Source organism: Echinops telfairi, unplaced genomic scaffold (genome assembly GCF_000313985.2).
Source record: "Echinops telfairi isolate 266 unplaced genomic scaffold, ASM31398v2 ScPeMD7_23;HRSCAF=83, whole genome shotgun sequence".
NCBI classification, from domain to species: domain Eukaryota; kingdom Metazoa; phylum Chordata; class Mammalia; order Afrosoricida; family Tenrecidae; genus Echinops; species Echinops telfairi.
Window position 1 is genome coordinate 7,259,282 of NW_022103920.1, and position 11,402 is coordinate 7,270,683.

The following is an 11,402-nucleotide window of genomic DNA, read 5'->3' on the forward strand; positions in this document are numbered from 1 at the left end:
TTTTTTTTTTTTAGGAAGAAATTTGAAGAAAATTAAAAATGGCACTGGTCAGAAAATGATTCTGAGTACATTTTTCCCCACCACCACAGCAATCCACCTGCCCTTTCTTCAAGGGTAGCAAGGGCTGTCTCATGAGGATTTAATTGGGAAAACTTATTCTTTCCACCTCATGCCCCTGAGCTCGTCCATTCTGACTTCAATGTGTTCCCCAAACTCAAACATTAAAAAGGAACAGGATGTGAGTCCCTTGAGGCTGTCCAAACTGCTGGCAGAATTCTTGGGGTGGGGGCAGGGTGTGAGCTGAGACCGTTGTCTATGGGAGTGAATAGACCCAGCACAGCTTCTGCCTTGATATTTTTGTTTAATAAAGGTTTCCATAAATCAGTGGCAGTAGTCTGGGACTTACATTCTTATTGTGGTTTCCTGCCTTTTCAAACACAAAGTCCTGATCTGCAAGGACCCCCCTTTCAGCAAACCTGTTATTTATGTTCAGAAGGATCTATGCCTTCTTGGAAAGGAGGACTCTTTTTTCCTTTTTAATCATTTTACTGGGGGCTCGTACAACTCTCATCACAATCCATACATCCATCCATTGTGTCCTGCACCTTTGTACATTGGTTGCCATCATCATTCTCAAAACATTTGCTTTTACTTGAGCCCTTGGTATCAGCTTCTCATTTTTCCCCTCCCTCCCTGTCCCTCATGAATCCTTGATAATTTATAAATTATTATTTTGTTGTGTCTTACACTGTCCGACATCTTCTTTTAGCCATTTTCTGTTGTCTGTCCCCCAGGGAGGGGGTTATTGGTAGATCCTTGTAATTGGTTCCCCCTTCCTACCCCACCTTCCCTCTACACTCCTAGTATTGCCACTCTCACCACTGGTCCTAAGGGGTTCATCTGTTCATGATTCCCTGTTTCCAATTCCTATCTGTACCAGGTTTCATCCTCTGGTCTAGCCGCAGTTGTAAGGTAGAAGTGGGATCATGATAGTGGAGGGAGGAAGCATTTAAGAACTAGAGGAAAGTTGCTACACTGCACCCTGGCTGGCTCGTCTCCTCCCCAAGACCCTTCTGTAAGGAGATGTCCAGTTGCCTACAGATGGGCTTTGGTTCCCCACTGCGCACTCCCCCTCATTCACAATGATATGATTTTTTGTTCTTTGATGCCTGATACCTGATCCCAACCACACCTCGAGATCACACAGGCTGGTGTGCTTCTTCCATGTGGGCTTTGTTGCTTCTGAGCTAGATAGCTGCTTGTTTACCTTCAAACCTTTAAGACCCCAGACGCTATCTCTTTTGATAGCCAGGCACCATCAGCTTTCTTCACATTTGCTTCCGCACCAGCTTTGTCTTCAGCAATTGTGTCGGGAAGGTGAGCATTACGGAATGTCAGATTAATAGAACAAAGTGTTCTTGCATTGGGGGAGTACTTGAGTGGAGGCCCAATGTCCATCTGAGACCTTAATACTAAACCTATAAATATATGTACATAGATCTATTTCCCCATTCTCATATAAAAATATATTTACATATGTACATACCTGTATTTAGATCTCTATAAATGCCCTTGCCTCCTAGTTCTTTCCTTTTATGGAAAGGAGGACTCTTGGTAAATCTAGTGAACCTAATGGATTGGCTGGCAAGGAAAGTCCACATTCCTGGGAACCTGTCAGACCACAAAATAAACCTGAGGAATCAAAGGACAAGTGTGGTCGCAGCAGTAGCCAGAGGCCCAGGAAGTAGGAGCTGAGCACAGGGCTGGCTGGCTTTCTACTGGGACATCCTCTGGTCACCTGAACCTCTATAGACATCCTGTTCCCCAAAGCAGGAGACTTTCCAGGGGGTGACTTAAAAGAACTTCAAATTTGGCAACCAAATCCTATTGTTTTAAAGGTTCACTTCTTATCTGATCAATGACCCTATTCAGTGATTTGAGGGAGGAACTAGGAGGAATGTCTCGTCCAGTTGCTGAAAGAGGTCAGATCTGAAGTCCTGAGATCTGAAATCTGAAGTCCTGAGGTGTCAGCTTGACTTCTTACTGGGGGACAGTTGCGGGGAGGAGTGGGGAAGTGGTAGGAGGGTGAAGTGGGGTCTGGGGCGCTGCTGTCTTCAGCAATTACAATTATGTAAGCAGCAAGGGGGCTCCTGCGTGGTGCTTCTAAGAGCTGATGAGAAGGCAAAGTAGGAGAGGAAGAATCTGGGCTCCTCTGCGGTTCGAAACCACCAGCAGCTCCGCACGTGAAAGACGAGGCTTTCTATTCCCCTACAGAGTCGCAGTCTCAGAAACCCACAGGTGCAGCTTTACCCTGTCCTACAGGGTTGCTGCGAGTTGGGCTCGACTCGATGGCTGTGAGGTGTTTTTGTTGTTGTTGTTAAAGGGACACAGCAGTGTGGGTACATATACACGTGGATCGTGGACCCGGCGGGGCACAAGCTGGGGCCAGGGGAAGATTGGGGGAAGCCCCGGCCTGCAGCTGGAGCGCTGCGGGTGCCAGCGACAGCCTTGGCCTCAACCTCGGGCAGGGAGGCGTGACAGCCAGGCGCGCAGCGGTCTTGCGGACTCGCTCCAACCCCGCGGGCCGCGCGCCGGGCTGCAGGGAGGCGCCCCGGGCGGCCGCGCTCATTCCGGGAAGGGCGCGCGGTGGGGAGCGCGAGGACCCGGGTCCCGCGTCAGCCCCACCGGGGGCTCCGCAAGCCCGCACCCACTCCCCAGCTCATCTCTGGGCGCTCTCCGCGCGGATCCGCCTCGGGTCCGGGTGCTCGCCCCGCCGCGACCCGCGCGGGGCCCTCCGCCCCGCGGACCCCGGCGGCGACATCAGGCGGAGTTGGAAACCGAAAGCGACCGACCGGGAAGCACGCCCCGCCCCGCCCCGCCCGCGGCCCCTGGTAAGTTTCGGTTCCCGGCGCCGAGGCGACAGTAGCGCTCGCTGCAGCCCGGGCGCGGACATCGCCATGGCGGACCCCAGCGTGTGCTGCTACCTCACCAAGCTGCTGTGCGCCCAAGGGGGCCGCATGGCGCTGGACGCCCTGCTGGGCGAGATCGCGCTGTCAGAGGAGCAGCTCTGCGAGGTGCTGAAGGCCGCCGGGCCCGACCGCTTCGTGCTGCTGGACACTGGCGCCGTCCGCGCCGTCGTGGCCACCACGCGGGCGCGGGTCTGCCGTCGCAAGTTCTGCCAGAGACCCTGCGAGAACCTGCACCTCTGCAAGCTCAACCTGCTGGGCCGCTGCAACTATTCGCACGCGGATCGGTGAGTGGGGCTGCGGCCGGTTGGGGGCGGGGGGGCGGCGGGGTGGTAGGCGCAGCTGGGGAGGGGACGCGTCTTCGCGGGGACCTGCGCCCCACAGCTCAGCTTCCCAGGAGAACCCTGCTCTGGGCAGCCGCGCTCTATCCGCCCAGCCCGGCCCCTTCCCGTCGCCACCTCCAAACTCAGTCTCCCTGGAGGCCTTGGCGGGATTGGAGCCCGCGGGTGGGGGCGGGTGGGGGCAGACTGCGCACAGCCCCCTCCTCCAAAGCTGAAGGGCTTGAGGTCAGCCCCAGGCCGATGAAACTGAAGCCAGGGTCGGGGTCGAAGGGAAGGGACTTCCAGTCTCTGAAATCTCCACTTCTGCCCCTTGGGGTTCCCAGCACCCCCGTCGCGCCCCGCACCCAGGGGCCCCACTTCAGTCTTAGCCTGTGATCTGCACCTACATCAGGCGCCGGCCCTCACTCGCCGATCGAGGCGACCCTCTCCTGAGTTACTAATGAGATAGTGTTCCCTCTGGCCGTACCCCCGCGTGGACCACACCTTCTTGGGACCAGTCTCTTAACTGGTCTTCTGAGCTGCACGCTCACCTCCCCGGTAGCCGCTGCCGCATCCACGGGCGCTTTTCTACCTAATAGGGTGCGTTCCAAGGTGCGGGCGTCCCTTGCGATGCAGAGCCCGTGCCGCAACGCAACTGGGCTCTTTCTTTCCTGGGTCAGCCGTCCCACCGACAAAGATGGCTTCCACCCATACGCCTGGGCCTAGGCCTTTCCCCTCCGTCCAGGCGGGGGTGGCACGGCTGTCCTGAGCGCCCTGCCAGTCCACCGGCCTCCCTCTTCGCCTTTCTCCAGGCAGTGCCATCTGTACTGCCCGTCACCCTTTCTAAATCCTTTCCCTGCACCCTGGAATCACCCCAGTCTGCTGTCTCCAGCACCCCTTTCACTTCTGAATGAAGGCGCGCTTGATGGGATTCAGGGTTCCTTCTGGCCTGTGCCCATCCTGCCATCTAATCCGCCCCTGTGACTTCTGCTCAGCTGTGCTTCGCTGATAGAGTCTCAGTGTCGTCCCCCACCCCCAACCCCCAACACCATTAGTAGGCCCTTGTGTCTAAAATGGTTGCTCTCAAACTGTCTGATCAGGCACTTTGCATCAACAAAGGCCTTTGGATCGGTTGCCCACACGTGGCGATAGCATACACCGTACAAGGATACTGTGCACAGGGAAGGAAGGACGAAGCCTAGAAAGAAAATGCTTAACTTGAGAATGTAATGACTTTCTGCTCCCTTAATATGCAAAAAAGACTAGGGTGGCCTTTGAATGAGCTTCCTGTTTTAAAAAGGAAGGCATTTAGTAGCTTGTGAGTCAACACTTTAAAATTCTGTTTCTGAGTTGCTGGAATTTAGGTCTGTTGAGGGTCATCTGAATTCCGGAAGCGGAAGAAAGTCCAAAGCGGGAGGACCAGAAAGGGAAGGGTCAGTGTACCCCAAGCTGAATAGCCATGGGGTTAGAAGTTCTGCTCTGTTGCTCGTGTTAAACTGTGCTCTTTAGGATTAAAAAACAAACGAAAACAAAAAAACGTTTAATGTGATCCAAGTGCAAGTCTTCAGAGGAAAAAATGGTTTTCCACTCAATAATTCTCAGTTTGCTTCTTGGCAAGTCCCATTAAGTGCACTCTCCCTGTCTTGCCTGTAGTAGGCGCCCTACCCCAGCCTCTGAGTTTGCTCCCTGGGCAAATGCTGCCCTTCTGATCTCCTGGGGTTGTCTGTCCTAAATTGGAACCTCTATGGTGGGATTGTTCACCCTACAGCTCCACCTCTCACGCACTGCTATGAGCAGACTGCCTCATCTTTCTCCCTCAGAGTGGCTGGTGGGTTCAAACTGCCGACCAGTTGGCAGCCAGCCCTGTGCTTAATCCACTCACTGCATTACCAAGGCTCCTTGTTCACCAGATGGGACCTATTTTTTGGCAGGAAGTTGAGTCGGAAGTTCAGTCGTTAAAGTTCCCACCTGAGTGACTAAGGTTCATAACCTTGGGGTTCCAGAATCTTCAATAGACCAATAAGACTGGTCTTTCTTTTTTAAAAAAATGATTTTGAGTTTTGTTTCACACTTTTCTCCAAGTCTGTTTAGAACCTTTTAATCTGATCCCCTTTCGGAGATGCCAGCAATGGTAGCCGGACCCCTTCTGGAGTTCTGTTCTCAGCATGCGCAGACTGATGTCTTTGGGGTCCCTGAATCTTTCGGCTAATTGTTTCTTCAGGGTTTGGGTTTCTTTGCTTTGATTTGCGTCCGACCTGGAGAGACCAGTAGTTGCACCTTTGATGGATTCTGGCAAGCTTTTGAGACCTCAGTCACTGACTGTGGCCATTGAGGAGCCCTGGTGGCTTAATGGTTACAAGGTGGCCTGCGATCCACAAGGTCAGCAGTTCAACACCCCCAGCCTCGCAGGCTTTCCACTCCCATAAACAGTTAGATTCTTGGAAACTCTGCCCTATGGGGTGAAGTTGCAGTGAGTCAGCATCAATGGCAGAGTTTTATGTCAATGGCTTGCCCAAGTTCTAGGCCTCCAGGCCCATTGACCCAAATTCTCAGTGTTTGGTGGTTTTCTGTTCTTGAGGTGATGGACTGAACATTCTCGAACAAGTATTCATGACTTTTTGTTCTACATACATATGCTTTTTACACGTTGGATTTTCACTTCTCTCTCCAATTTAGCAAAATCTGAATGAAGAGGGGATGAACTCCCCCTGTGGCTTTACGGTGTCACGTGAGTGTCACGTGTCTCTAACCAAACGACTAGTTGGGTTTGGTTATCCTCCCCTCCTCTTATCTGCCCTGCCCACCACGGCTTCCTTGAGGGCAGTTTTCACAGATCAGTGGTCAGTGTTCGTTGGCAGATATATTGCTAAAAACCCGTTGATTTTGAGACAATTCTGACTCACAGTGACCCTCCAGGATAGAGTGGGGCCGCCCCATGGGATTTCTAAGACCGTCTAGTGGAGTGGTTGGTGGGCTACTGAGCGCTTTAACCACTGCACCACTAGGACACCTCTTAACAAGGGTGATCTCTAAAAGAGTTACAATATTAACATCATCTAATATTTCAGTTAAGGAGCCCTGGTGGCATAGTCTTAACCTAGTGAATGTAGTTATTGGGATACTAACCACAAAGTCAATGGTTTGGATCCTCCAACCACTAACTACTCCATGAAAGAAAGAGAAGGGAGGTTGTCTCCTCCAGTAAAGGCTCTGGCATCCAAAGGAGCAGTTATCTACTCTGTAGGTTGCTATGACTTGGAATCTGCTCAATGGCGGTGGGCTTGGTTTGAAATCCAGTTGGTGTTTAAATTTCCCTGATTGTCTTAGAAATCAGATTTGCATTTTCAAGGAAAAAACTTACACAGACATCCTCTGTGATTGCTCGAGTGTGTTGTATGTATAATACATTTAGAAACCTTGTATCCATTTATTACACACAGTATCTCTACACATTTTCCTCTTTCCTTTTATTACGGTGAGGCTTCTTTTCCCACCCTAATTTGAAACATGAAAATCATCTTTTAACTCATATCATTTTTAACAGAGTGAGTTGTTGGATTGAACTTTGCTTTATTTTACATGATTGTGTAGAATACAAGTGTCATTTAGTCTATGAACGCCCCAGGGAAGGCATTGCCACCCCCCCTTGTTTTTTTTTTTAGTGTAAGTGGAGTGATATATTTTAATTTTGTACATTTATTGATCTAGTCATTTTTAATTATACTTCCATTTTGAATTGACAAGTTATAATTTTAAAATTCATCAATGTTCAGGCATACTGTTCATTTCCAGACCACCCCAGTGTAGTGAACATCTTAATAAACTGAGTCACGCAATGTTTTTGGTATCTCAGCGGACATAATAGTTTCATACATTATGTTTTCAGTGCATATAATTGTTTACATTTATATTGTAGTTATGAAGTGTGCAGTTACATTAAGAAAAAGCTTGGGGGGGCGGGAAGAAAGAACACCTTGAAAATATTGTGAAAATGACCAAAATGAGACACAGAGACACAAGAAAAGATGGTGTCAGAGACACAAGAAAAGATGGTGTCGATAGACCTGGTAGGTGGAGTTGCCCAATCCTCCATTTTTTATAAAAAGATGCAATATCTGGGAAGCACCGGAAAGTGAAATGCAATAAACAAAGGAATTCTTGATGTCTGGGAGACTTTTTTTCCTGGCCTCCCCAAATCTTTCTGCCAACAAGGAGAATCCAGTTAATAGTGTAGACACCATGCAACAGATCCAGACGCCCTGGGTATAATGGTTACACATTGGGCTGCTAACTGCAAGGTCAAGTTCCCAGCCACCACCTGCTCCTTGGGAGAAAGACAGGGCTTTCTAGAACTCTCTTAAAGGTTACAGTATTCAAAACTCACAAGGGCACTTCTGTCCTGTCTTGTAGGTTTACTATGAAACGATATTGACTCGGGAGCGTCTTTTGTTTTTTTTTAGTTTACAACAGAGTGGCATAGTGGTTGGTAACACATTGGATTGCATACCGCAAGATCAGTGTTCAAAACCACCAGCTGCTCTGATAAATAAAGACGAGGCTTTCATGCTCTTTACACAATTGATGTGTGAATGGATTGCGATAACAGTTGTATGAGCCCCTAATAAAATGTTTAAAAAAAAAAAAAAAAAAAAGACGAGGCTTTCTAATCTCATAACCTTAAAAAAAAAAGATTTCTAGTCTTGGGGTCCCACAGGGGCAGTTCTACTCTGGGTTGGAATCGACTTGGTGAGTGTGAGGAGGAGGGAGATAAAACAGAGTAGAATTGCACCCCAGGGTTTCCAAGGCTGTGAATCTTTTATGGGAGAAATAAGCCTCCTAGTTTCCCCTCAGAGCAACTGGTGGATTTGAACAGCTGGTGGACCTTGCAGTAAGAGCCCAACGCTTAACCCACTGTACCACCAGAGCTCATTGTTCTAGGCCTTCAGGCCCAGGAAATGTGTTTCTTCAAGCATGTTTTAAAATCTTCTCCCCTCCGTAGCAATTTAGGAAGCCTGGTCTTTCAAACCTTGACTGGTAGGAATGTGAGCACTGCCTTCCAGTTCAGCAAACTCATATTTACGTGTTGACGATAACCCTTTGGCTGGACTTAGAAATTCAGATTGTAGTGCTATTACTTATGGACGGCGTCTCTCTAGTCCAGATTTTTGTTTTGTAAACCGCAGCTGTTGTGTCAACTCCGACTCCTGGGGCACCCGGGCGAGAGGGTGGAATTGTATCCCGTAGGCTCTTCCAGGGCCTGCTTTTGGGGGGAACAGGCTGCCAGGCCTTTCTTCCGTGGCATCTCTGAGCAGACTCGAGCCTTCAGCCCCTTTTGCACCACACAGCGACTCCATCTCTCTTCTGCAGCCCCCTTCTTCACTGTTGCGACGCTTTGGGTGGTGTGTGTCAGTTGAGAGCAAGTTGTGCTTCCCTATTGAGTAATTATTTGCTTTGGTGCATCAGTTCTGATATCTCTGTTTGCTCTGCTCACATGCATGTCCACTTCCGGAGCCCCAATCCCAGTCCCGACCCAAACAGTAAAACCAAACAAGGCCCTTGGTGCTTTTGTGCATTCCAGCTGTCATGGCACCCCTGTGGGACAGAGTACAACTGCCCAGCGGGGTCCCAAGGGCTCAATCTTTTGGAAGACTTTACACATGTTAGAGGAGGGTCACAGAGCTGGTGGGCGGAGCGTTTGAACACACACCTGCCTGACTGCTTCACGACAGTCAGAGGCCAGGCAGCCGGATGGACTGTGCTCTTTTCACTCAAGTTGCTTTGTTTGTTTTCTTTCTTTTTAAAAAATTTTAAAAATCATTTTATTGGGAGCTCTTACAGATATCATAACATTCTGTAGCTCAATCACATCAAGCAGCACCATACAATTGCTATCATAGTCTCTTTCTTTTTTTCTTTTTTTGCATTATTATTTTTAATCATTTTATTGGGGGCTCATACAATTCTTACCACAATCCATACATATATCAGTTGTGTAAAGCACATTTGTACATTCGTTGCCTCATCATTCTCAAAACATTTGCTCTCTACCTAAGCCCTTGGCATCAGCTCCTCATTTCCACCCCCTCCCTCATGAACCCTTGATAATTTATAAATTATTATTATTTTGTCATATCTTGCCCTGTCTGACGTCTCCCTTCATCCACTTTTCTGTTGTCCATCCCCCAGGGAGGAGGCTATACGTAGATCCTTGTCATCGGTTCCCTCTTTTTTCTTTTGCGAGCCACGATTTCTCTTTCTGCTTGTAAAGCAGGTTGTGAGTGGCCAAGCCATTTGTGTTTGAGCTCCGCGGGTGTTTCCTCCGGGCGTCTTCCTGTTCGCTGGGGTCATCTTCTGGATAACTGAAACTGGGCTGGGGGCAGGACGGCAGGCCCAGGCGGGCCAGGTGTTAGCTGGCATTTTTTATAACATATCAAAAAGGCCGCAGGATAATACCACAAGCATTAGCAGGTTCACCTGCTGGATTGAATGAAATGTTTCCCCTGAGGGGTGCTGTTTTTAAAATAAAATAAACATACAGGCCTGACAATAAGCTTCTCTTATTTTTCTCTCCTCCTCCCCAGTCCACCCCACCCCCCTCACCCCAGAAACAACCCCACTGATGTCCTGTTCATGTGTCTCCACTCCCCCATGTTTGCCAGGTGTGGTGGAGACGGAGACAGTGTCAGAGCCGCTGGGAGCAGTGCTGCTCCGCCCTGGAGGGTGGAGCTGTGAGTTAGAATGGCTCATGGCGGCTGGATTGTTTGTTGCCTTAGTTCTCAAGGGCCAGTCGACAGGGATTGCTACAAAATCACGGGGACCTTGATTAATAAAACACAAATGCCCAGATGTGAAGCTCGTGTTTCTCAACAGAGCCTCCACCTAGCTCAGTTCACTTCCGCAGGTGACGTTCCCATCCCAGTTTGAAATCACCAGCCGCTCCTCAGGAGGAAGATAGGGCTTTCTGTTCCCAGGACTAGTTCCAGTCTCGGAAATCCACAGGGGCTTGGCCTAGAGGGTCACTGCGAGTCAACATCGATTCGATAGGCGTGAGCTTGGTTTATTTTTGGTTTAGTCTGGTCCTTAGAGAAAATCTTTCCAGCTGACCCCTTTGAAAGCCCCAAACCCAGTCTCCATAATCTCCAGAGCTGCCTGGAAATCTGGAATTTCACTGGCTCAGCAGATCCCCTCGGCAGCCGATGTTGTCATTGGACCTTTTATCTGAAGGCATTTCAAGGCAACCAAGACGAGTAGAGGACTGAGAGACCCCGTCTGCAGCCAACCTTTGATCCCAGAGACCTGTTTCAACATGTTTTGTTTCTAATGAAAACCCACGCATGTCAGCTGGAACCCCCTCAACAATACTTTTTAACTCCTCCTCGTTTTCTTGGTCGTGAAAAACTAGGCCGGGTTGTAAGTGACAAAGGCACCCTGTGGCACAATGGTTTAGTGCTTGGTTGCAAACGGAGGGTCTGCGGGTTCAAGCCCCCCATTGGCTCCGAGGGAGGAGAGACTTGGCTCTCTGCTGCCATAGGTACTGGGGGCCAGGACATCCTACATGCTTGTCTCACAAAACAAAAGCACCAAACTTGCTGCCACTGAGTCATTTTGAACTCTGTCGGGACCCTATAGACTAGAGTGGAACTGCCCCTGTGCGTTTCTGAGACTAACTCTTTACGGGAGTAGCAAGCCTCATTTTTCTCCTTTGGAGCCGCCTGATGGTTTCAAACTGCTGACTTTGCAGTTAGCAGCCCAACAGGTAACCGAGACTCCACCAGAGCTCATTAGAGATGGAGTAGACTCAAGGGTACAACAACTGATAATGGACACAATAGCTATAAGAGTAAGCTCTCGCAAGCCAGCGGGTCAAGATAGTGGGTCCAGACCAGGAGGGGTTTCATGAGGTCTCTAAGTCAGAGCTCACACGTGTGCACGAACAACAAGAATTTTTGGGCAGCACTGAATCCACAGCTCCGGCAGAGAGATGTATCTGATCGGAGCACCCAGGAGCAGATGATGGGGGAAGAGGAGACACTGGAGCACATCCTGGCCCACCAGGCTTTGAGGACGAAGACCCCAATTAGGACAGCCAGTAACAGAGAGGACCACATGGCCAGCC

General features: G+C 49.7%; 1 protein-coding gene across 1 annotated transcript in view; it reads left to right on the forward strand.

Moving 5' to 3' along the window:
• The first annotated feature begins 2,957 nt into the window (after positions 1–2,957).
• Positions 2,958–11,402, forward strand: part of ZC3HAV1 (zinc finger CCCH-type containing, antiviral 1) — a 52,614-nt gene continuing 44,169 nt past the window's right edge. The window contains exons 1-2 of the mRNA XM_045288917.1: positions 2,958–3,253; positions 3,351–3,472. Of these exons, the coding sequence (XP_045144852.1) occupies positions 2,958–3,253; positions 3,351–3,472 (418 nt within the window). The remainder of the gene's footprint in view (positions 3,254–3,350; positions 3,473–11,402) is intronic.